Genomic DNA, 26,775 nt, shown 5'->3' on the forward strand with positions numbered 1-26,775 from the left:
TAATTGAATCATGTTTTAATAATGGCTATTACTAATGGGCAGACTGGATGGACCGTTCAGGTCTTTATCTGCCGTCATTTACTAGGTTACTAAGTAACCAACCATGTGTATAGAAATGCTGAGCCTTTTTATACTTTGAATTGTTAAACTGTATTTCCGTACACCGTTCACGCACTGTGATCTCATTCTTTTTCCAGGATGGCTGTGCGGTTAGAAGCCCAGAGACCAGCTTCCGAATTGTGACAGAAAATGTCATCTGTGGGAGTACAGGAGTCACGTGCTCCAGGGCCATTAATATCTACCTGGGGGTAAAACCACTGACCTGTGGCCGATTTATGGCCTTTCTGTTCCTTCCCTTTTAGCAGGACTAGCCTTTAGCATAGATGACTTTTTGTAGGCACTTTGCTAGAGAAAGAATGAGCTATATATAAAATGTGTCAGAGCAATGTGTGTGGTAGTTTGATATGATTCCATCTGTAAAATCCTATCAAAGTTCATGTATTTTCCCACACACAAAATGCCAGCTAACTGGGCGTGGACAGCAGCAGCCAGGACTTAAAGGATGGACGATATTTAGCTTCTCTTGGCCACTCACATGACCAGGAAAGAGATGTGTGAGTGTTTCTTACGCTGCCTTAAGCGAGAGATTCAGTGGTAATAAAACTCACTGGTAAGGAAATGAATCTACATGGAGACAGACCCTCTGTGTGTGTGTGTCACATATTTACCAGCAGATGACATCCTAACATTTTCTAGATGGATGCGTGCCTTCTCCTAGCAAAAGGTGTGCTTGCAGACATAGGCACCAGCTCTGCAGATGCCCGAGCACCCCCAATATTTTGGGGACATCACGTGACACGTTACCCTTGGCCCCACAGCTTTAGGGACCCCACCCCTCGAAGACCGGCATGCTTCCCCCATTTCTCCACCTCGTCCGGTGTCCCCCTGGCCTCACTTTAAAAACTAATTACAGCCTGCAAAGGATCGCCAGTGCTATAGCGATTCTATCAGGCTTCTGGTGGCCTCTGCTGCACGTTTCCTCTGCTGCGGTCCATCCCAGACCACAAGACGTTACATCAGAAAAGAGGCAGGACCATGGCAGAGGGAACATGCAGCGGAGGCCACTGGCAGCCTACTAGAATCACTACAGCACCGGTGATCCTCTACAGGCTGTAATTGGTTTTTAAAGTGAGACTGTGAGGCCAGAGGTATGCCGGACAATGCTGGCCTATGGGGGACCCCTTGGTGTAGCAATTAGAAGTACACAGAGGGAGGAAGGGGGTCCAAAGAGAGGGAAAATGCCAGACTGAGGGTGGGGAACGATGAAGGAGTAGAAATAACGGGTCTGGAAACAGAGGAGAGGGAGAGAGTTGGTGGACAATGGAATGGAAGTGAGGGGGGTCACTGGAGGATCGGGGGAGAGGTTATTAGAGAAATGCTGGACTGCAGGAATGGAGACAAAAAAGGAAAGATGCCAGACCTCTGGGGGAGGGAAGGAGAGGACAGAGATGCCAGACCATGGTAGGAAGGAGGAGGGAAGAGAAGGAGAGAAAAGGAGATACCTAACCACTAGAAGGGAGAAAGGGAAGGAGAGAAATGTAAGACTGAGGGGAAGAGGACAGGGAGATGCGACTCCTCAAAGGGGGAGGAAGGAAGATAAGGAGGGGAGACAGATGTCAGACTGTGGGAAGGAGAGGAGAAAGGAGAAAGATGTCAGACCACCAGAGGGGGGGGGGGGGGGAGAGAAAGAGAGAGGAGATGCTGCACAGGGATGGGAAAGGATGAGAGATGCAAGAAATGCTGTTTAAGAAAATATGGGAATAATTGAGAAGAAAGAGGGAGGAGATGGTGCACATTATGGGAAGACATGGAACAGTAAATAGATTTGAGAAGGAAGCAGAAAAATTGAAGAGAGTTGAATATTAAAAGTTAATTCCAAAGATCGTTGTAGGGCAGAAAGTGAAGAAGGAGAGAAAAACTGCAAATGGATAAGAAGGCCCTGGAAACACAGCTAAGTGCACAGACAGAATGAAGTTCAACCAGAGACTGGGAAAATAAGATTAGGAAAATAAAATCACTAGACAACAAAGGTAGGAAAATGATTTTATTTTCAATTTAGTGATTGAAATATGTTGGTTTTGAGAATTTACATCAGCTGTCTATATTTTACACTGTTCAGGAAGAAATGCATTTGTTTCTCTTTTTCTGATGTTCTACTGCATACAGAGTCTGGCATCTAAGAGGTTATTTTTAGTTTGTGGTCCTGTATTTGCATAGGGGTTATCTGTGTTCTGGTAAGAAGCGCCATACAGTCTGCTTTGTGTAGTTTAGTTTTGTGGTTAACCATTTTGTTAACAAGATTATATTGTGTGTATATATGAAAATGAATGGAAAAAATGGTTTTTCAAATAGTACTATTATTATGGGGGCAGGATCAGGCGTGGAGCATGGGTGGGGTTTGGAGCGGGGCTTGGGCACTCCCAATCATTTAGAAAAGTTGTCTCCTATGTTTGCAGAGTGATTGTATTTATTGTTTGTAGTACAGTGGTTCTCAACCCTATCCTGGGGGACTCCCAGCAAGTCGGGTGTCCAGAACATCCCTAATGAATATGCATGAGACGCATTTGCATAGTATGAATGGGTGCCTAGTACTGGATGCTTCAGATGAAGAGTAGAAATAAGCGCATGTTACATAACTGCTTTCCAGACCACAGAAATCAAGCTGACTGATGGCAAATACATCATCACGCCGACCAATGCCAGTCAGAGCATCCATGTGCAAAGAAACAGTCTCTTTCTAGTGTTTGATATCACTCTCCCAGGAAAATTCACCATCAGCCTTCTCTGGAACAAGAACATGAATATCTTCATTAAGATTCTGAAGCATGGACAGGTAACTCGAGCTCACCGGCAATGCTTTGTCAGCTATAGCATGCTCAATAGTGCAGCCCGATTCGCCGTTTCAAATCGATTCACCAATTCACTTCGGTGAATCAATTCAAATCTATCCATTGTCCCCTAAAATCAGACTCACCAATTCAGTAACCTGACATACTTCTAGGCCTCCTAAACCAGCAGCAGTAGTGGTGGTGGACGCCAAGCAGAGGCAGCAGTTTGGACAGGCTACTCGTGGCCTGCCCCACCTTGGCCTTCCCTCTGCCGCATCACTGATGACATGGCAGAGGGAAGCCCTGCATTTAACACATTTAGGGGAGGGATCAGTTCTATAACTGGGTGTCTCCATTTAGTTATCCCAATGCCATTATAAAATACTAGCAAAAACGCGGTATCAGCATGCATTACATTTATGTGTCTGTTGTTATACAATTCAACTAATCAACAGGCTGTATGGCAAGTAATCAAATAAAGTTCCAATAAATATCTCTTTCCATATAAAATCAAGTTTGCAAAAAACTAGTCAAAGATATTTGAACACTGGGGATTCTCAGAACGTTACCCTGATGATATTTTATCAGTGTAGCAGCACTTCTCACCGATCTCACCCTGTGTATATCGTGACTATTGCAAATACTTATTTTATATTAAATATTAATAAATAATGCTTCTTATCTCTTCCATACTTATATAGTGCCATTCATCTTTTACTTCTGTTGCTTCTAATTCATTGTGTTTCTCAGTCTCTTTATGTTTTAGAATTCATTATTTTTAACTTATCAATTCATTACTTTCATTAATAAACTTGGCATAATTCAGCTGTGTTGTTGCAATGCTCCCCACCAACGTGTTTCGAATCTTCTTCAGGATGGTGCTGCAACTATACCACACATCAAATTACACACTCAAAACTACCTACTCTCTTTCCCAATACATTACAAACATTGCTTACCAACATTTTGAGTTCCACCGCTCTGCTTATCCAGCTCTGCTTATCATTGGTCTTGTCCTATTCTCTGCTATGTAACTTTTCCTTCCCCTTTTACCTCTTGCATCTTTTGTTGGATTCTCTCGCTCTCTCTTTCTATCTTGCCTTTTCCTGGTTTGTCTTTCTCTCCTGTCGGGCTTGTAATCTTAAATTTGTGTCCGAGGCAATCGAGGCTTAAGTAGCTTGCCCAAAATCTGCATGGCATTTGGATTCTGACGTGCCTGTTTCTTAGTCCACTGCTCTAAGCAGCAATCTATCTGGGCTCAGACAGTCAGTGGGAGATATTCAAAGTGACCTATGCAGCATATATCATCCATGATAAACATTTGGGGCCAAAAAACATGTCAGTTCAATGTCTGGTGGAAAGTTATTTGTTTAAATATTGTAGGGCTTGGACAGGTGTGGAGCTATATGGGACATGGAATAGTTTAAGTAGGACTTCAGTGATTGAAAATCTGCATAAAGTTAAGTAGATAAATTACCTGACCTGTGGAATTGTGACCTCCCTAAGTTTAGGGAGCACGTTTCATTCAATCGTTTCCTCTAGCGCTAACTATGCCTCTTCCTTCTTGTATTTCACTGGATTCATATGGTTGGGAAAGCCTATGTCAGGAGATGACATCCCTTCCTCATGCTTTTTCTTTCTTCTTACAGAGCAGCATCTGTGGCTTGTGCGGAAATTACAATGGCAACATGAAAGATGACTTTGAAATGCGCAGCAGATATGTGGTGTCCAACCACCTGGAGTTCATCAATTCCTGGAAAGAGAAGCCCACGTGTGGCGACGTGAGCTTCATCGTGGACCCCTGCAGTCAGAACCCATATCGCCAAGCGTGGGCTGAAAAGAAGTGCGCCATCATCAACAGCCAAGTCTTTGCTCCGTGCCACAGTGTGGTACGTGGGTCTGGGGAGTGGGTCACACCTCATTCTAGACGTTCAACCTCCATTTTCTCCATTTTGAAGGCCATACTCTCTTTGCATGTTAAAGCGTTCCATTTTCCCCAGTTTAGTCTTTTTCTACATACTTCACTGGTATTGGTAAGAAAAACTGATTATTAATACTGCCATCAAAAAATGGTTAATATGAAAAAAAAAACCCCACAAGAGTGGGATACGCTCTACATATAACATATAAAATTTTATTAAGGAAACTATTCCGTAAAAAAATTGAAATCAGGGCTCAACTGACTGTTTACACTACTAAGTGTAAAATACCCCCAGATCAATAATCAAGTGCCAAAAATATGTGTCCCATAAAATATGTCTTTTAAATACTACAAAACAGACCTAAAGTTCAGAACGTATCCTTTTCAGGTCTTCAACAGCACACCAGTTAGCACCACAACTCCAACAACTCTTCAGACCAATGAAGACAATTACAATCCACCAAGTTCCAGTGCAAAAACATTTAAACACCTTTTAGGATCCTCCACAGATTCCTTCAAGCAGTTGAATTTCCTATTTCATGTCCTTCTCAGATCCCTCCAACCAGTTTTACCCTTCATAGGCTTCTTGGGTAAATGTGACTGGAAGGTCAGGAAACTAGATTGCTGAATCCTTAGGGACTTCGGGCACAGCTTTGAATTGGTTTACCTCTTACTTTGAGAATCGAACCTATCAAGTGAAAGCCGGGAGCTCTGCATCGGAAATTTTCCGCCAAAAACATGGGATACCATAGGGTTCCATTTTATCGCCACTATTTTTCAACCTTTTCCTCGCTCCCCTACCGAATCTTGCTCAATCCATAGGCTTTACTATCTTTGCTTAAGCTGACTACATCCAACTTTTACATCCCCTGAATCACAACAATCCCGGAGATATTCACAAAATAAACCTGAAACTCGACCAAATTAGCCAATGGCTCAATAATAATATGCTTGCTCTGAACATCCAAAAAAACAAAGGGGGTTCTATTTCCCTGGACTGATAAGGAAGATCTCTCTACCCCTGTTTGAACTGAATCCACCTCAATACACATGGACACGGAAATAAAGCTACTGGCCCCTCAATTATAGAACGCCATGCCTCAAAATCTCAGACTAGAATCTTCCATGATAAACTTTAAATCTGAGCTCAAAGCGTTCCTATTCAAGGATGCATTCAAGGTATGAGAATCTTCCTGTCTTTGGAAGCTAACTGCCTTTCTCTTTTTTACCTTTCCTCATGTTTTCCCCTTTCCCCTCCTCCTTTTTCTTTTTTAAACTTATCTCATTGTAATTAAATTCTCCCCTCGCCCTGTTCCCCCTTGTGTTATTTATTTATTGGTTAATAATGCCTTTTAATACTTCTGTATATACTGTTTTTACTTATGTACAGTATTTTATTGTAAAATGTTGAGATATATATGATAGATGGTATATCTAGAAATCAGTAAACTTGAAACATATTGACTGGTAGCAATATTGAACTCCTTCATTTGAAAGAAGCTTTCCGATATGCAAAAAGAAACTTCCGTTGCTTGTTACACAAGTTAATCACTGCTTCATGGCTAATTTACAACGCTTACTTAGGGCCGCTTTTACAAAGCCGTGGTAGTGCTACTGCCGCGATAAATGCACCAAAGCCCTCCAATTCCTATGGGCTTCGGTGCATTTTCTGTGGCAGCATCACTACGGCGGCTTTGCCAAAGGGGCCCTTAAGGCCTTACGGCCTCAGTAACTGCTCTCTGGTTACCACAGGTGCAGCAACTGCCTTATTACGATTCCTGTGTGAGAGATTCCTGTGGTTGCGACTTAGGGGGGGACTGCGAGTGCCTGTGTGACGCCATCGCTGCCTACGCCAAGAGTTGTATTGATAAGGGAGTCTGCGTCGACTGGAGAAGGCCAGACTTCTGTCGTAAGTTACACATTTTTTCTTTAATTTTGGATTCCTTTCATGAGCATTCTGATGTAGATTAGAACCATTTCAGAAGCAGCCATTTCTGAGGTGGATGTTACCGTACTTTTTTTCTGTGTAGTTACATGGTACTACTGTACATACCACGAGGATTGTTTTTGTATTTATTTAATCTATTTACATCATTTGTATCCCACTTGAGCCAAAGCGGCTTACAATAAAACATTCACAGTATAAATGTACAAATAATAGGGAAAAAAAGGCCATAGAATTCAAGTGCTGATGCTGACCAGTTCTGTATAATATCCCAAAGACTGCGTTTGAAATGCTCAGTCTAGAATTACGGTAACATAAATCGTTTGAGTCAGTAAATCATTGTTAAAGCTTTAGAAATCTGTATTTTGTTTATATCTTATTCTGGGAAAATTTTCCCTTCTCTGTTCTGTCACTGTGATTCCCCTTCATAGGTGATGAAGACCTCTCTATCACTTTGGCCCAGATGCACTAAAGTCAGTGACAATCACTTATACCAACCTGATTTAAAAAATGGCCCACCCATGTGGTTTTTCCCTCGATTGCCCTTTTTCCGATCCAGCCATGCAAAGTAGCCAAGCAATTGATGCACTAACATCGCTTGGCTAAGCATAAAAAGGGGTTATAGTGATCGGAAACACATGACAGGTCCTGTGTTACCGACAGGTCTGCCTGGTTTTTAAAATTTTTTTCATGGCACAGATATTTTGCGTGTGGTTCACACACAAAATATCTGTCCCATAAAAAAAATGAAAAAAAGTCCCCCATCGCCAATGACAGCCCTCCCCGACGAATGCGGCACCGAGAATCCCCCCACCGAGAGAAAATTGGCAGGAGGGATGCGTGGGGGCATAACATGGCCCAATATAATGGTGTGATAACCTTTTTATATCTGTTTGTGATCCCCTTCTTAATCATTCCTAACATTCTGTTTGCCCTTTTCACTGCCGCCGCACATTACGCGGACGGTTTCATTGACTTGGTCTACAAGTACTCCCAAGTCTCTTTCCAGGGGGCTTTTTCCGAGTATAGCACTGGACATCCTGTATTCGTGCATATGATTTTTGTTACCAACATGCATCACCTTGCACTTATCCACGTTGAATCTCATTTGCCATTTTGTGGCCCATTCCTCGAGTGTGTTTAGATCTCATTGAAGGTCTTCGCAATCCTTCTGTGTCCTCATTACTCTGAATAACTTTGTATCGTCTGCAAATTTAATCACCTCACTCGTCGTGCCAATTTCTAGGTCATTTATAAATATGTTGAAGAGCACAGGTCCGAGCACCGAACCCTGCGGCACTCCACTTGTGACGCTTTTCCAGTCCGAGTATTGTCCATTTACCCCCACTCTCTGTTTCCTATCCGCCAACCAGTTTTTAATCCACGTGAGTATTTCACCCTCGATTCCATGGCTCGCAATTTTTCGAAGTAGTTGTTCATGCGGAACCTTGTCAAATACCTTCTGAAAATCCAGATATACAATGTCGACCGGGTCACCCTTGTCTATCTGCCTGTTTACTCCCTCAAAAAAGTGCATTAAGTTTGTCAAGCAAGATTTTACTTTGCTGAAGCCGTGCTAGCTAGTCCTCATCACTTTGTGTCCGTCAAGGTGATCGATGATTCGGACCTTTATAAGCACCTCTACCATCTTTCCCAGTACCAAAGTCAGACTCACTGGGCTGTAGTTCCCTTTTCGGAAGTTCAGTGCCATGGCAGTCATTCTGGATCAAATTTTTGTTCCTGTGTCTAGGTTGAAGTGGATCATGTTGTGATCACTGTTTCCCAGAGTCTCTTCTACTTCTATACCTTGTGCCGGTCCTCGTAGTCCATTTAGAATTAAGTCCAGAATTGTATTTCCTGTCGTATTTTCCATGACTAGTTGCTCCAGGAAGCAATCGCCTACAGCATCCAGGAACTTGGTTTCTCTACTGCAGCTGGAGTTGCCTAGGTTCCAATCTATCCCCGGATAATTGAAGCCTCCCATGATAACTGTGTTGCCTCCCTTGCATTCCATCAGTCTCTTCAGACTGCCCTGGAGGTTAGTAGTAGATGCCGATCTTCGTATCCGTTCCATTTGTTCCCGGTATTTTGGTTAATAGAGACTACCTTATTGTTTGTTACCGGCGTGTTCTCTCTGGTAGACTCAATTCCCTCATTTATGTAGAGGGCAATACCCCCACCTTTTTGGCCTAATCTGTCCCTGCGGTATAGCTTGTATCCCAGTAGTACAGTGTCCCAGATGTTGTCCTCCCCATGTGATACATGGGGAGGAGCCCAAGGCTCCTCCCTCTGTATCCCATGTGATGAATGTCTGAGCCAATCAGGGCCTTAGACTCCTCTCCATGCAACACATGGTGCACCAGGCAGGGGAAGGCCCGTCATTTTCGATGAGCGGGCCTTGGAATTGGAGGGACCATGCTTCCCTCCAGCTCCCAATGTCTACCAAAAGTATGGGGGGGGGTGTCTGGGAGTGAGGGTGGTGTTTGGGGGATCATACGTTGACAGGAGGGAATGGGCATCCCTCTTGCCAATTTTCTCTCATAGGAGGGTGGAGACAGCATGGCAGGAGGGAGTTGGCATCCCTCCTGCTGTTTTTGCTGCTGTATTACACAGGCACAATATCTGCCCCATTAATAATTTTTTTTTTAAAAAGCCCTTCCCAACGTCCCGGCACCCTGCCTGCTTAAATTGCTTTGAATATCGGGCCCATGGTTTTTAATGCCAGGAATGGGCCCATCAGCATCCTTGGCACACATTGATCAGAGGCTAACATGCCATTTCTTGCATTTTCTCAGCTGTATACTGTGACTTCCACAATACCCACCTGCAAACTGGCAGCAACACCTATGAGTTCTCTGGTGACCTTAACTGCACATGGCATTACCAGCCTTGCCTATGCCCCTTTAATCTAAAAGGGTATCCAGCTGTGAATTCTGAAGGTAAGAGCCTTTTAGAGAGCGGTTTGCCTATTTATGATATTAAAAAGTCATTTGACCCTGCTACTGTATCAGTGTCCTTTAATTTCTCCTGAGGGCTCTCTCCCCTCTCCCATCCCATCTCCCTCCCTGCAGCTTGCCCTTTATCCTGTTCCATAGCAACTTTTTTAAGGAGAGAGGGAAGAATCAAAGAATGAATGGGCACAACCACTGACCCCCCCTCCCCCCAAGCCTTGCATTGACTGAGGTTGAGATAGATACTAAAGAAGGACAGTCTCTGGTATCCAGAGCAGATATTGTGATGTCATAATGCCTCATTCCACCAATGCCTAAAAGCCAACCTCATCAGTGATGTCACAATGGGATCATTATCCTATTCTTGGCTCACATAAGAATCAGAGTATGAATGGGCACAACCACTGACACTCAAGTCTTGCATTGAAGGATGCTGGTGTAGAAAGACTGAGGTTGAGATAGACACTAAAGGATGACATGGGATGGCTTCCCACAGTTATCTGCAGGGACAGGGACGAAGACAAATTCTGTCCCTGTGTCAATCTCTAGTTGGCAATTCTTGTATACCAACATTGTAAACAAAGTTCAGGAACTGCAAGCCATATAGGGATAGAGTTAGATTGTTGGTGTGAAGGTGAAAGAGGAAGAAATTTGTGATTGAGAGCCTTGATATTGGCCCCTACTCGGATGAGTTGACCATAGATCAAAATTTGTATTAATCCAAATGCCTTCTAATGCTAGTGGGGTGGCTTTCTCTTTCTGTCCTCATTCAGCTCTCAATCAATAACTCTCCTATATATACATTTTTTTTTAAACCCAGTTTATTTACTTATTCATTCAATTTTCTATACCGTTTCTCTCAAGAGAGCTCAGAACGGTTTACATGAATTTATTCAGATACTCAAGCATTTTTCCCTGTCTGTCCCTGCAGGCTCACAATCTATCTAATGTACCTGGGGCAATGGGGGGATTAAGTGACTTGCCCAGGATCATAAGGAGCAGCGTAGGTGTGAACCCACAACCCCAGGGTGCTGAGGCTGTGCAATTTTTTTGTGCTGGCCACAAACCCTGCTTATATTCTTAATGAGGAGGCTGTAAAAAATTGCATCCTTGTAGTAACATTTTTTTAAACTAATCAAACAAGCACATCTAAATAATACTTACATTTTCTGGACTTTTCCTCCAGGATGTTACAGTTGTGGTCTACATAAATACTACGACCCAGATCAGAAGACCTGTGCCAGCTGTGGTGAGTAGAGACTTAAACCAAACACAGACTCATTCATCGTTGAAAGTTGAATTCAGAATTATTTTATTTGTTTATATCCCACCCATCCCATACAGTAGTAGGTGGGAAATAAAAAACTGCAAGAATTAATGACAAGGCTCCATATGAACGACTACTTCAGAAAATTGCGAGCCATGGAATCGAAGGTGAAATACTCACATGGATTAAAAACTGTCTGGGGCATAGGAAACAGAGTGGGGATAAATGGACAATACTCGGACTGGAAGAGCGTCACCAGCTTGGACCCGTACTCTTCAACATCTTTATAAACGATCTGGACATTGAATAATTTCGTATCGTCCACAAATTTAATCACCTCACTCGTTGTACCAGAGTAGTGAAGAAGCAGGGGGATTGCGAAGATCTACAACGTGACCTAATCAAGCTCGAGAAATGGGCATCGACATGGCAAATAAGGTTCAACGTGGATAAGTGTAAAGTGATACATGTCGGTAACAAAAATCTCATGCACGAATACAGGATGTACGGGGCGGTACTTGGAGAGACCTCCCAGGAAAGGGACTTGGGAGTTCTGATCGACAAGTCGATGAAGCTGTCCGCGCAATGCGCGGCAGCTGCGAAAAGGGCGAACAGAATGCTAGGAATGATAAAGAAGGGGATCACGAACAGATCGGAGAAGGTTACCATGCTGCTGTACCGGGCCATGATGCACCCCCACCTGGAGTACTGCATCCAGCACTGGTCGCCATACATGAATAAGGACATGGGACTACTCGAAAGGGACCAGCGAAGAGTGACTAAAATGGTCAAGGGGCTGGAGGAGTTTCCGTACAGTGAGAGATTGGAGAAACTGGGCCTCTTTTCCCTTGAAAAGAGGAGACTGAGAGGGGACATTATCGAAACATTCAAAATACTGAAGGGAATAGACTTAGCAGATAAGGACAGGTTGTTCACCCTCTCCAAGGTAGGGAGAATGAGAAGGCATTCTCTAAAGTTGAAAGGGGATAGATTCTGTACAAACGTAAAGAAGTTCTTCTTCACCCAGAGAGTGGTAGAAAGCTGGAACGCTCTTCCAGAGGCTGTTATAGGGGAAAACACCCTCCAAGGATTCAAGACAAAGTTGGACAAGCTTTACACCGACATACAAGACCACTGAATGTGTGTAGAAACTTTTAATTAAAAATTAGTACCCAGAATTTCTCATTAAGATCCCAATTATTGGCGCTAATTGACTCATTATTCAGTTAAATTGCACTTGCCAATTGGGTGTGTACCCAGGTTTGCATGTGTGATTTTCAGTGCTTTGAAAATTCAGGTGCCCATACACAGGGTTGTAGAAGGTGTTGTGCTCTGCGTCCCCTGTCCAAAGGATTGTACTGCAGTGGACGTGAGGTTACGAATAAAGGGGAAATCAATGCGATTCCAATGAAGGCTCGTGGCACCACCATTTCAGTAGAAGCCAGTTCCAATCAAAAGGAGGAGAACATAAGAACAAAGAATAGCCTTACTGGGTCAGACCTATGGTCCATCAAGCCCAGTAGCCCGTTCTCACGGTGGCCAATCCAGGTCACTAGTATCTGGCCTAACCCAAGGTGTAGCAATATTCCATGCTACCAATACAGGGCAAATAATAGTGAAATAAAAGAAAATAGAAATAAGTAGATTCATGAGGGTTGGGGGTTGGGAAGCAATTCTTATTTAGAGGACATTTCAGAAGTGACAGTCTTTTTAATTCTGTCGTACCATTTTTCTTTCTAAAATATTATCTCTCTGTTTTACTTTTCAGAACTGAAAATGACAACAGCAGGTAGGTCTCAGTCCCTTAACATTTAATACATAGAAACCCAGAAGATCAGCCCAGTGACCCAGCTCTCAGTCTCACTTATCGAAGAAATAAATGCAATAAAGCGCCAAGGGATGTGGAACTAGCACCTATCAATCTTCAGTTCACCGTTGTTTATGGAATCATGCCTAGTGGCATCTAAAATAGACTTTGGAGCATTTACTGCACCAACCCCCTCTAAAAATCTGTAGCAAAGCTTGATAAAAGGGGAGCTAGGCGCCTAACTTCATTTTTTAAATTGGTACTATTAAAAAAACCAATAAAAAAAAATGATTAAATAAAATTAAGTAGCTGGCAAGCACCTAACTCAGTAGCATCTACACTGAGGCGCCTACAGGTAAGTAGGCATGACCATATATAGTGAAGTAAAAATCCAGACAAAGTGCCGGGTTTTGAAAAGCCTTCTGGACCCCCAGACATGTCTTCAAAAGGAGAACATGTCCGGGGAAATCCAGACATCTGGTAACCCTAGTTAGAGGTGGATTTGGGGAGATGTTTGAGCATGGAATGAGTTAGGCTTTGGAATTTTAGGCCAAGAAAACCCAACACCTACTGGTATCCAAGTCAATTTGGGCACTGCTGGTGCAGTTCTACAAACGGCGCTAACTTTGATTGACATGCGGTAGGCGCCGCTTTTCCCGGCACCGTGTATAGAATTTGACCCTTATTGCTTCCTAAGTGCTCTTGTGTTAATTTTTTGCAGCTTCTATGTTCTAATGGGAACATTACTGCACAACCTAATTAAAAAATTTAAAAAAAAAATTAAAAATCTGGGCTATGTGTGTAGGGTAAAATCTTGCATTAGAAAGTATTAAGCCTACATTTTACCACACTTTAGTAAAAGGGCCCTTATAGGCGGCATTAGGTGGTTAGTTAAAAATGGTCATGCATTTACAGTTAGGGCCTTAAGTTGTGTTATTTGACCTTTAATGTGACTGTAATACTACAGAGATATTTAAATCACAGCAGGTTAAATGATAATGAGATGCAAATACCCTAATCCATTTTATGGCGATATACCACAAGTCGTATTAGGGCTTAAAAATCACGGCTTTTTACTGGCATTAATTCACCACACAGAAGCATTGGGATACAAAGTCATGTCCAGTGCTCCCAGGATAACAAGGCAGAGTTCCTCCTCAGACTTCTAGGCCCCCTCTGGCTTAAAAGCTTCATAACGCAACCCCCACTCACCACCTGCAGTTAAAGACCCCCAGTCCCTTCTCTATACCTCAAATGTAGCCTTTGCCCCCCCCCCCCCAAAAGGGAAGGTCTCTAGGGTTTTTTAGGGTGATGCCCAGTCACTCTTGCATAGTCTGGTACCACATCCAAAATGGCAGGGGCCATATTTCCATATATGGAAATGTTTCCTTATATCTGAATATAACTCCTAGCAGTAATTATCATTTAGGATGCAACACCTGACTGATGAAGATCCCCATTGGCCCACCAATGATGTTAAGGTAGCCCTTTCAGAAGGGCAAGGGATTGAGGTAGGAGGAGGAGAGTGAGGATTTGGGCAAGGTAGGAGGAAGGGGACTGAGGAATTGATAGGGTTTGAGTCAGGGTGAACCTTAAGTTGAGGGGGGGGGGGGGGGCAGGAGCCCAGATGGACTCTACTCTGGCATCTTAGGCACATCGAGATGTGGTTTTGTGCCCCAATGTTCCTGGGCACATAGAATAACACTTGTTTTTAGACTATTGCAATATTATCCATCTAGCCTCCCATAAAAGACATATTAACAGATTGTAGCTCATTCAGAATACAACGGTTCAGCTAATTTTTAATTAGACAAAATCCGAGCATGTGACAAAGTATCAGATGCTGAATTGGCTTCCAGTTGAACCACGGATACTTTTCAAAATGGGATGTTTCTGCTATAAAATGCTGTCTGACCTTGTGTCTAATTGTTTTGTCATTCATTTTAAATTTGCCGATAGAAAACCACCATTGCGCAAACTTACCAAATTTCATACGGTAAAAGGTTGTATTTACAAGTGATTTTTTTCAAAGAATTCTAGCCTATCAAGTAGCGTCTTGGGACGGGAGTTTTAGTAAACTAATATTAGGTCCTAGTTCTTATCTTTAGAAAGATGTTGAAGACTCACTTATTTGACATATTTTATAAATGAGCTTAAAATCTACTGCGTTTGTTCCGTCCTCTTTACCTTGTAAACCACTTAGAACTGAAAGGTATCGAGGTACGTAAATGGATTTTTATGTTATGTTATTCTTTTATCATGGGATTCAGCAACCTGCAGTTCCAGGATGTCACGGGTTACTGAATCCAGTGAAAAATCAAGGTGTGGCAAAAGACAAACTTTTCCCGCACGTTGATGAATTCCCCCTTAATGCAGGCCACTTGAGCATGTAAGTGTATCCGTTCCCATGAAAGTGACCATATTCTGTGCTCAAGTGCCGTGTAAACATGGTACCTCCTCATATTATATGTATCGTTTTTAATCCCTCACAAACTGTGGCCCTCAGGACCGTCTCACCCAAATTTGGCTAAAAGTAGGCGCATCTTTGAGCAACCTATATGCTTTTAGCCAGATATACAATTTATATAGACTTAAGTGGCTTTGAAAACTAACTTCCTGAACCTTTTGTGAATTTCAAGACTTTTGGAGTGTTTTTCATTGCATTAATTTCCCTGCCAAACTATAATCCTTAAATATGATCACTTTTTTGTGTGTTTTAGCACCAAGCACCTCCATCACTACAACAGTATCAGGTAAGTTCAGATTTCAATCACCTAAGGTTAACTGCAATAGAATTACTGGGGTAGGTCAGTTCATGCTGAGCACTACAGATCTTTCCATAATGCGACATCATTCACTTAAAATGAGAATGAGAGGAACTCTCAAAGGAACCTGTATCTATCTTGTACTATGCAATATTTCACCAACACGCCCGGCATCAATTACAATTCATGAGCTGCCATCCATTGGAAGAAATGGAAGTGGACCTAACAACAGTACGTTGGGTTTCCAGCTCTTTTGTATCCAGCCTCTTGAGCTATATTCATGACTCCCGTGAATGTCTTTTGTTTTTATATCACTTTCCTAATCTAACCCAGCCATAGTTCAAGCAGTGCTTAAGTCTGGCCAGTAGGGGTCAGCGCTGAATGATAGCCAGAATTCATGTCTCAGAGGGCTGTGAATATGTTCATGCCCCCCCCCCCCAGCTCTAGACTTCCTAGGGAGCAGAAACTCGGTCTAGGAATTAAACCCAGCTCACACGGATAGTTCACATGTTTAGTAAAAGGCTCCTTAAAAAGGTGTTTTATTAAATACCATCAGAAAAATAAATACACGTCCTCTGGTATTTGTTCACGCCTACCTTGACTTATCATTAACCTCCACTCATTTTTTGTTCCCTTTTGGTGCTGAAGATTCCTAAGTAACACAAATATAGATATTTGATTTCACCAAAAGCTACCCATCAACAGTGTTGGCTGCACAAAATAAATGACTGGCAGTACCCAACCGAACCACTGAGTTAAGCTCAAATTATTCACAGCACAGCTGCTCTCCAGAGCTCAAGAAATTGTAAGAAGCAGTTTGAAAGGTGAACTCAGAGGAAGAATCATTTATGTTCAAATGATAACCTTTCAGTTGCCTATGTGGATTTTAGCAGTTTGAAAGGTGAACTCCGAGTATATTATTTCTTAGCTACCTTTATCAATGCTTTGCATCTAACTTGCCAGTGCTTATGTCTCTTCTTACTTTCTTCATTCGGATCATTTTTCCATTCTTTAAAGGATTTTTTTTTTTTTTTTTGCTCTAATAGCCTCTTTCACTTCACCTTTTAATCACTCTGGCTCTCATTTCTTCTTTTTACCACCTTTGTTGATGATTAACAAAATAATGTCGGTGATTCCTATCAGGGAGGTTCATTTTCCCGTAAAATGAAACATCTTGCAATTTTTCTGCGATTATGAAAGTGTCGTTTGTCACCTCCATGGGTAACCAAAATCCACAAAGCATCCTGGGTGTGATAACCGTGGAACAAATCTCTTCAAAGAAGACCAAGAGTTCAGAAATGGCAGATTTAAAAACCCTGAAAAGGATACTAACAAGTTTCTAGAAGGCTCATTTGCTCTAGCATGTCAAATAACTTCAGAAACCTCCACTAAAATGGACACAACCAAAAAGAGGACTAAATCTTGAGGGAAGAGACTGAGTTTTATAAATAATGGATGAAGTGATAGACTTCCTAAAGAACTTGATCCAGAAGCAACTCTTGGAGCTCGAATCTTGTATCGTTAAAACGAAGACAAACCAAGCAGAAAAAGGAAAAAAAAAAAATCCAGGAGAACATAATGGATTTGGATCTTTGATTTGATGCTCATCTTTCCCAGTCTGAGCCCATGGCAAGTATCGTCAATAGTTCTCTTGGATAGGGAACTATTGGCTATCCAGGAGGGCTGGGGCTAGATTTACTAAAATATGTTAGTACATGAATGCTATTTAATAACACTTTATTAGTAAACAGACCCCGCTGGCATTATCGAGACCTGCATTAAAAAACAATAATATGCATAATAATAATAATAATAGCCCAAAATTTTGTACCCAAGGCAAAGGAATATTTAAGGAACTTGCCCAAGGTCATCAGATAATCAGTGAAGGACGTAAGTCCAGTGTTCTAACCACTAGGCTACTGTTGCACTTAAAAGTAAGTGAACCTTTAGTCTTAGCACAAAATTTAACCAGTGATGGAATCAGAAACACAAAGAAATTCTACGTTTATCATCTCATTTTCTGATTGGATCTTTAGCTTGAGAGAGCTGTTCCGACTGCTCAGCTGTTATCTGGATAAGTGCTGGCAAATAATGACCCAAAAGCTGCAATGAAAATGCTAATAACTTTAGGTAACATTCATTTTATGTTATATAAATGGTTGAAAATGGACCTCTCTATGAAAATGTGGTTAAGCATCAAATAATTCAATGTAGCACTAAATTCATAGTTTTGATATGGTCATATGGGTCCTTGAATTAAAGATTAGAAACTCACTTGATCAAAGAAATCTGATATAGCATAGAAGATTCATATTAATAAATAATTCAATTCCAAATCAACCAGCATGTTATTTTCACTAGCTCCTCCCCCACCCCTTTACAAAACCACCCTCCTAAGTAGCACAAGCTAAATGCTGAACTGCCCATAGGAATAGAATGGGTTGCTTGACATTTAGCTTGCTCTGCTTGGCAGCACACCTTTGTAAAGGGGGGGGGGGAATTTGCTCAAATATAAGTACTCAATTATTAAAATTTGGGGGTCAATATTCAGTCAACATTTTGGTGAGTCAACATGCAGTCAACATTTTTTTTAACCGCCGTAACCCGTAACCACCGATTAACCACCAATTTCTTTTTACGACAGTAACCACTGATTAATTTTCTTAATTTTTCCTGAGTTATGTAATCACTAATGATAATAATTAATATGCAAGTGGTTATTACTGTACAAATCAATAATTCAGTCAGGTTTAGAACCAAATGACTGCTTGATCAGAATTCTCAAAGAAATTTTAGACAGGTGTTCATCTATGACCGAATGCGTTATCCTTCATAAAACAATTTATTTCTTATAGCCACAACCACAATGCTCACGACACCAATCAAAATTTCAATACCTTCCAAAATACCGACAAGATCAGAGTTGCCTACCATGGAAATGACAACAGAAGGAATTACAACATCAAAATCATTAACAAATGAAATACCAGTTATAACTCTGATATCATCTACAATCCAGACGCTAACCTCTACAACTTTACCAACGACAGTTGAAACAACCAGATCACATACAATAACCACTATATCTGAGACTCCAGGCACTATGTCCCAATCAACTACGAAATACCAGACACCAACCACCACAACAGAACCCACTACAACATCCCAGACACCAACCACTACAAGTCTACCAACTACAACAAAAACAACCACAACAGTTCCAACTACTGAGACATCAACTGCTACATCACAGACACCAACCACCATAACTGAGACCACTACTACAACTCAAACAACCACAACACATACGCCAACCACAATGACTGAAACACCAACTACAACCCAAACACTAACCATCCAAACTGAGACTACTAGAACCTCCCAAAGCAATACACTAGGGTACACGTTTACCTTACCTCAATCTACTACCACATTTCATACACCAACCACAACTGCCCAAACAACTACAACTGAGGCACCGACTACAACCCAAACATCCACAACACAGACAAAGCCTGAAATATCAACTGCAACCCAAACACCAACCACTACATATGAGACAACCCAAACCCTTACACCTGGGTATAATTTCACAATACCTCAATCAACCACCACAAACCTTACACCAACCACTACTACCCAATCAACAACTACTACCGAGATACCAACTACAACTCATACAGTCACAACTGAGACACCAACCACAATGCCTGAAATACCAACTATAACCCAGACACTATCCACAAAAACTGAGACTGCAAGTACAGCACAAACCACTCCAATTGGATATACATTCACAATACCTCGGTCAACTACCACAAAGCATACACCAACCACCACTATCCAAACAATAACTACAGTTGAGACCCCAACTACAAACCAAACAACCACAACTCAGAGTCCAAATATAACCCAAATGGCTACCAGTACTACTGAGACACCAGCCACTACATCCCATACACCAACTACCATAACAGAGACTACTGTTACAAGTCAGAGAACCACCAGAATTGTGCCAACTACAACCACAACTCATACAACAACCACTACACCTACAATACCAACCACTATATCCCAGACAACCATTCCATCACAAACACCTATCACCACAACCCAAACATCTACAACCCAGATACCAACCACCACAACTATGACAACTACTTCAACCCAGATGCCAACCACTGTAGCTGAGACACCAACTATGTTGTCCACCAGATCGCATACACCAACTACATTCAGGTTAACTAGTGTATCACACTCAACCACAACCTCCAAACCAACTTCTCACTATGAAAGCCCACTTATCGGAACTTCTCCAAGAACTACAACACCAAAAACCACTCATCTTTTGTCAACAATAGTAGTGAATACTGGTCATACTACTCTAACTACAGCCACTTCAAAATGTAAGTAGTTTAGTATTTAATTGCTATCAATCTTGAAATGCCAAATAAGTACTAAAAGGTTCATGTCATAATTTGTGTAATGTGATTTTACGTTATATTGTATATTTGTTCATGTATACAGTTCAGCTATCAGCAAAGTAGCTATCATGATTTGATGGCACATAGGTTCCTTTGAGCATGCCCATGTATGGAGAACAATGTAGGTGCATAAACTATAGAATGCTATCATTTACACTCATTCTAACTCTCAACTAGACACCAACATTTAAAATAGCTATTGGGTGGTGTAAGTGTTCATGCATTAAATGTAAACACATTTTCAGCCACTTATTGTAGTATTCTATAAAGAACATAGGCACCAATTTTGTTTATTGAATGAGCTTAAAATAGACGCCATATCCAATGCTTTTAGTAGACACCTTGTTATAGAATTACCCTCTTAAAATGCAGTTTTTACCATATGTCCATTAGTTCACAAAGTTAGTGTAATTAATGGTTATTGGTTCTTATTGCCCTTTGTTAAATCGATGAGTAGACATTTGATCTGATAATGTTATTTCACTTTCAGGTATATTATTTCGCTTTCAGTTGGAACTGTTCCATGTTGTACCAAGGTGATAATAGAGAGTAAATAAGTCTTCAAATAAATAGTTAGGTTTGAGCAATAACAGCAAACGTATATCTCTGGGCTTCATTTAGCATCGTTACACCAGTAGCTTCTCTAACTGTTTATTTTTTCATTCCTTCTTTTCCCAACAGCTACACCAACAACCCAAACTGTTCCTTTCCAAGGTAAGATTTTGCACTATTTTAGAGTCTCTGGTGTATAGCTTTGGATTATCTTGTGGGGACTTAGGAGAACTCTGCAATAATGAGCTACAGGAAGGAACACCTCATGCATTGTACAGCCTCTATTGAAGGTCAGCTGGATTAAGCACTGTTTCCATAGAAACAAAGCCGATATTCAGTATGAATTAACCAGTCAGGAGCAGCCAAGTCTTGGCAACTAACCTGGCATTTTTAGGGGCATGATATTTGGAACTTAAGCATGCATTAAAAGGAGGCCTATCTTTCCCTGCTAAGCCACGGTCAGTTAAGTCTGACTATTGGCTTAATTAGCCACTTGCTAGCTAGTGTCAAACCCCCCCCCCCCCCCATATATTCAATGGCGGTCACTGGAAATGGCCTGGCATTAAATATGGATATGGTGACAGGCAGCCAAAGCGCTGCCCGTTGCCAGCTAAAACTGGACGGAAAGAGGTCAACTCCATAAAGTGCACTTAAATTCAGCTGCCAAAATGCACTTTGCCTAAGATTACCAGACATCTGGATTTCCCTGGACATGTCAGCAGTAAGTTTCCAGCTGGCGATGCCAGCATTGTCCCTGCCATCTCCTGTGCATGCTCAGTTCAATTGGCACCCCCGTACAGGCACTCTCCTAACAAGCTATCTTTCAGAGAAATGGATCACATCAATAGCAACCATTAGAATTTCCCAGTGCCAATCTCTCAGGCCTCAGCGACACCACCTGAGACTCCAAAATCTTTCACAGTCCGTGGCTTTAAGTGTTCTTTCCTCATCAGACTTACTTAGTTTAATTTTTATTTTGTTCTGTTTTATAAACTTAACTTAAACGTTATTTATTAAATAGTACTTAGCTTAGTGGTCGGAATAGAGGGATCTCAAGCCAACATGTTTCACCCAGTTCGGTTTTTTCAAGGCAATAATCCCTTCCTGCTCCTGGCAACTACTCAAGACCACAGCCATCATCCAAAGTAAACCAAGGAAAGGACACTTAAAGCCAGGGACTGTGAAAGTTGGTGGTGTCACTGAGGCCTGAGAGATTGGCACTGGGAAATTCTAATGGTTGCTGTTTGAATGAGATCTATTTGCATGCACTGCTTTCAATGCATATTCACTGGGGAAATCCTGAAAACCCGACTGGATTCCAGCCCTCGAGGACCAGAGTTGCCCACCCTGAACCCGGCTTCATGCGACAGCAGTATCCAGTTTACAATTCTCAATCCCTAAATTATCAACAGGGTGAACACAGCAACATACACATGTTGGTATTTCAGAACAAACACATGCATATACCAGCTCATGCATGTGCATGGCTGCTATTTTAGGTGCCTGCATGGCTGTGTTTCTCTAAGCTGCCACAGGGGGGTGGGGAGAACACTGGGGGAATACATTTTTTTTCCCATCTTTATTTAAAAAATTTTTCATCCAATATAGAGAATTACCAGCAAAAATCAAAGCATATACAAACAAGTTAGTAGTAAACCCCTCCCTCCCAGCCACCCCTCCCTATCACCCTCTCAGCTCCCCACTTTCTCACAGCCATATCCATCATAGAACAGTACATTAGTTTTTTTTTATTTATGGGAAGAGAAGTTTAATTATAAGGCTCAATGTCAGTCAGCGTCCCACTGTGGCAACTTTCAGCAAATGTTCTTCACAGTCTCACTTTCCCCATGATGAAGCAATGGTACTGCTGGTACCAGGGCTGGCTTAACCTATGGACCAGGTGAGGCTCTAGCTCATGGTGCTGGCACTAAAAGGCGCCAAACGCCCAGGACTGTGACATCACCAGCCAATAAGTTAAGCTACGAGATGGCTTTGAACACTCTCCAACACTGCTGCCTGGTCCTTATAGGATGCAACTTCATAGGCCAGATGCCATGAGGGGGGGAGGGCCAGTATCAGAGGAGGGAGGACCCAAAAAAAAAAAAAAAAAAAGACACACTTGGTTTGGGGACACAGGGCACTAAAACAGAAGTAGGTTCAAGGTGCCATACCCTTTTGTACCGGCCCTGGTCGGTACCGAGACAAAAACAGCTATCCAAAATTTCAAATAAGTTTTGCATGCATTTGAAGTCAGAGCAGAGAAAGCTATAAAAAAAGATCACTTTATCCTGTAGGAACTAGAATCAGAGCAAGCCGGAATAGCCAGAACAATCATCGGTGCTTTGTCATGGAGGCACAATTGGCATGAAACTCCAAGGCTTCATATTATTCTGCCAGCTTGCTCTGTATTCTCAGACTCAGTGTGATTATAATGACTAGGATTATAGGGGTGATGCGTATGGGACTTATGCGAAGACAGCCAAATTGTGACTATGCTGCCTGGATAAAAGTAATAGGCCCTCCAAGGTGATGCACAGGCTGGGGGGAGAAGAGACTCCATACAAAGGCTTCTCTGTTTTCTTGAATGGATGTATTCAAAAGATGTTGGGAGCATAGTAGCCAGTGAGCTGGATCTATTTTCTTTGAAAGCTCAACTGATCATTTGCAACTTGCTAATTCGATTAATATTGTACCTATAATCACCAGGTTTCCTTCAGTTAATCATGGCTAAGGCCAGATCATTGACTTTGGTTGACCTTATTTTTTCCCCATTTTTAGCTTCTAAGCTACCATACAGGGTGCGAAAGCGTTTTGGTAAATATTCAACAAATCCAACATCTGCATGTAAAGCCTGTAGTTATTCAAACATTCCTTCCATGCTTGACAAAGCACTTGGGCCAATGCTCAATCCTAGTTTGTAGCAAAATAGTTTTTCACTTATTAGAGACCCTGCATGTCCATCACTTATCCTCCCCTGTCCCTCACACCCTTCACTTCCTTTCCTCCTCAGCACATTTGTCTTGGCTGTTTATTGTATTGGGTTTAATAGATGTTTACACTGAAGAGTTTCCGAGAAAGTCATATCAATTCTATCCATTCAAAATTTATACCAGAGAAAGGACCCATAGAAAAATGAAGGCCGATAAAGACCATATGGTCTATCTAGTCTGCCCAACCATGTCATCCATTATCCCCTTCTCTCTACTTATCCCAAGCTGTCTTGGTCTCATTGTTTAGCAGAACTCAGGGTTTGATTCTAGGATTATTTTTATCTCAGTTTATGTGAGGAAAGGGAAAATCATTACCACTGTTCTGGCAACAACACCTTGGGTGAATCTCTTCAAAAAGGTGATTAAGAAATCCCAATAAGAAGGGACCATCAGCCAACCTACCAGTGAAATCCTGAGAGGAAACAGTCACCTGGTGAGGACAGAGGCAGGTGCCGATGCTGTGGAAGAGGGCCTTTCTTGAGTATTTTAAGATCGCATTCTCCCATGGTGAACTGGACCATCAGCCAGCCTATCAGTGAAATCCTGAGAGGAAACAGGCAACTGTCTGGACCGAGACAGCTCCTGGTGTTGTGGAAGGGGGTCTTTCTTAAGTGCTATAGGATTGTGCTTCTCCCATGGAACATGGGTGTGTGCCCAAAGGGGCAGGACCCACCCCATTGGAGCCATTCTGGAAAGTTCATCTTCCCTACTCCAAAGGCCTGTCGTTTTAAGACCTTTGTAGACAGGACTTTGGAGTATCAAGCTGGGAAGATGAAGTTTCAAGTTTATTAGGATTTTATATACCGCCTATCAAGATTATCTAAGCGGTTTTTTTTTACAATCAGGTACTCAAGCATGAACTCCTGGCTAAGTCCGATGATTGTTCAATCTAATTCTTACTTCACATTTAGGAAATCATTAAAGACCTATTTATTTGACAAATAAGAATATTAATTTTGATATATTTTTAAATGAGGTCTTATGTTTCTATTCTTATTGTCACAGTATGTTTTAATTTTTAATATTGTACTTGAATGTACAATGCCAGTTCATTATGAACTGTTTTGAGGAAATCTGAACTTTTTATAGGATTCTTTTACTTTTCTACTATTTATATATTATTCTTAGCACTATTTCCAGCTTAATCAAATGTCTGTTCTTGGATATCTATTTATATGTTTCTCCATTAATTTTTGATGACTTGAGTATTTGGAGGGTTTTCACATATATTATTTCATGTTCATATTTATTATTCCATGTTCCTCATGAATTTTTCAAATATTCTTATACACTTTAGAGTTAACTTAAGTGATATTATGCAATTTTAAGGGTACTTTGAGGGGTTTCTTTATCTTAGCTTGTAACCATCATTAATTTTATTAGCTTGAAATATTATTAGCACCTGGCACTTTATATTTCAATCGTTATTGAGAATAGATAGGGTAGATTCTTGGGAGTCTATATAGTTTAGTTTATAATTTTTCTCCCCGGTGTGACTGTTTGACCTTGATTTATTCTGCACTTGAATTGCACGGTTTGCACTTATCAGGACTAAATGATGTATAAGGCAGTGTTCATTTAGACTCATGTCTGGTGCTGGTCACCTATGAGTTGCTGCCTGAGCTCAAATTCCCTCGTTTACATTTCGAGAGCTCATACTGATGTCCGTTTATTTATAGTATTTGGAATAGACTTTTATTCTTTCAAGGCCAAACACTCTCCCCGAGGATTAAAACAGTTAGCCAACTATAGACTGTACTAAAAACATAGAAACATGACGGCAGATAAACGCCAAATGGCCTATCCAGTCTGCCTATCCGCAGCATCCACTATCTCTTCCTCTCCCTGAGAGAGCCCACATGCCTGTCCCATGCTTTCTTGAATCCAGACACAGTTTTTGTCTCCACCACCCCTACTGGGAGCCTTTTCTACGTATCTACCACCCTTTTTCTTAGATTACTCCTGAGCCTATCACCTTTTAATTTCATCCTATGTCCTCTCATTCTGGAGATTCCTCTCAAATGAAAGAGACTCACTTCTATCATATCTCCCCTCTTCTGCCTTTCCTCCACAATATACATATCAAGATATTTAAGTCTATCCCTATATGTCTTTTGACAAAGACCATCAACCATTTTAGTAGCCTTCCTTTGGACCATCTCCATCTTCTTTTGGAAGTTGCACTCTCCATAACTGTACACAGTATTCTAAATGAAGTTTCACCAGCGTCTTATACAATGGCATCAATACCTCCTTTTTCCTATTGACCATTCCTCTCTCTATGCATCCAATCATCCTTGTGCATATGAAGTCCCCCACACTCTGCCCCAAGTGTTTAAAAGCCATCATGCTCAACTATACTAGTTGATATTTTATAAGAGGTCATTGACACGCATATGTGGCCATATTCACTGGTGATGCTATAAAATTACCTCCTATAAGCAAACAAAAAAGGTAAGCATTCATATACAGAGGTATTATAGGATTTGGGAAGAGACAAATTGGAGAGGAATGTACAATAGAAAGAAGACTAATAGAAGGAACAAAATCCTGATGTGTGTTGGACACACATGTAGTTTCTCTGGTCAGTAGGGGAATGTTTCCACACTCCTCCCCCTTCCCTCTGATATAGGTGTAGCTTTGTAAAAGGGGCCCTTACTTTGTCAGTTTATTTGAATAATGCAATATTATTTCTTTTTGATATTCTCTCAGTTGTTGATAATGCAAGCAGCCATTTTTTTTTTTATTTGTTCTTAAATAAATATATATACCAGTTGTTCTTAAATCCGCTTAGAACTGCAAGGTACAGGCGGAATAGAAGTCATTAATGTAATGTAAATATATACACCAGTTCAATCCAGGACTTGCTCTGAGTGAAATCAATGAAGATACTGCATTTGATGGGCCTGCCTCTGAAGGAAGAATATTATTTCAAGTCTGGTTTACTGGGAACCATTTTAGGTGGTCTCTGCATTCTAGTAGTTTATTTTTGTGCGAACCTCTTCTCATAAATTTCTTAGCTCCTAACTTTCAGTAACAGTTTTCATTCACTGCCTCCCTTGCATGGCAGCCCAAAGTCACTATCTGACAATGAAATATGTATTTCTTTCTTTCATGATCTTTCTTTTAGAATCTACAAGTACAGAACCAATTACTGGTACGTTTTCTTTCCAGATTCATCCTGTTCTCAAGTAGTTTATTAAGT

At 41.4% G+C, this 26,775-nt stretch overlaps 2 protein-coding genes across 5 annotated transcripts in view; one reads left to right on the forward strand and one right to left on the reverse strand.

Annotated features, from left to right (window-relative positions):
- LOC117352133 overlaps positions 1-26,775 on the reverse strand; it is a 1,164,809-nt gene that overhangs the window by 767,882 nt on the left and 370,152 nt on the right. The gene's annotated exons all lie outside the window — the stretch shown is intronic.
- MUC6 (mucin 6, oligomeric mucus/gel-forming) overlaps positions 1-26,775 on the forward strand; it is a 103,769-nt gene that overhangs the window by 61,544 nt on the left and 15,450 nt on the right. Inside the window, exons 23-33 of one of the 4 annotated variants that reach the window (XM_033928259.1) lie at positions 198-308; positions 2,708-2,893; positions 4,538-4,777; positions 6,562-6,718; positions 9,550-9,693; positions 10,892-10,954; positions 12,741-12,761; positions 15,500-15,532; positions 18,400-19,950; positions 20,710-20,742; positions 26,701-26,727. In XM_033928259.1, coding sequence (XP_033784150.1) covers positions 198-308; positions 2,708-2,893; positions 4,538-4,777; positions 6,562-6,718; positions 9,550-9,693; positions 10,892-10,954; positions 12,741-12,761; positions 15,500-15,532; positions 18,400-19,950; positions 20,710-20,742; positions 26,701-26,727 — 2,566 coding nt within the window. The remainder of the gene's footprint in view (positions 1-197; positions 309-2,707; positions 2,894-4,537; positions 4,778-6,561; positions 6,719-9,549; positions 9,694-10,891; positions 10,955-12,740; positions 12,762-15,499; positions 15,533-18,399; positions 19,951-20,709; positions 20,743-26,700; positions 26,728-26,775) is intronic. The other 3 variants (XM_033928260.1, XM_033928261.1, XM_033928262.1) reach the window with 3 other exon arrangements.

The sequence above is a fragment of the Geotrypetes seraphini genome, chromosome 19 (genome assembly GCF_902459505.1).
Source record: "Geotrypetes seraphini chromosome 19, aGeoSer1.1, whole genome shotgun sequence".
NCBI lineage: Eukaryota > Metazoa > Chordata > Amphibia > Gymnophiona > Dermophiidae > Geotrypetes > Geotrypetes seraphini.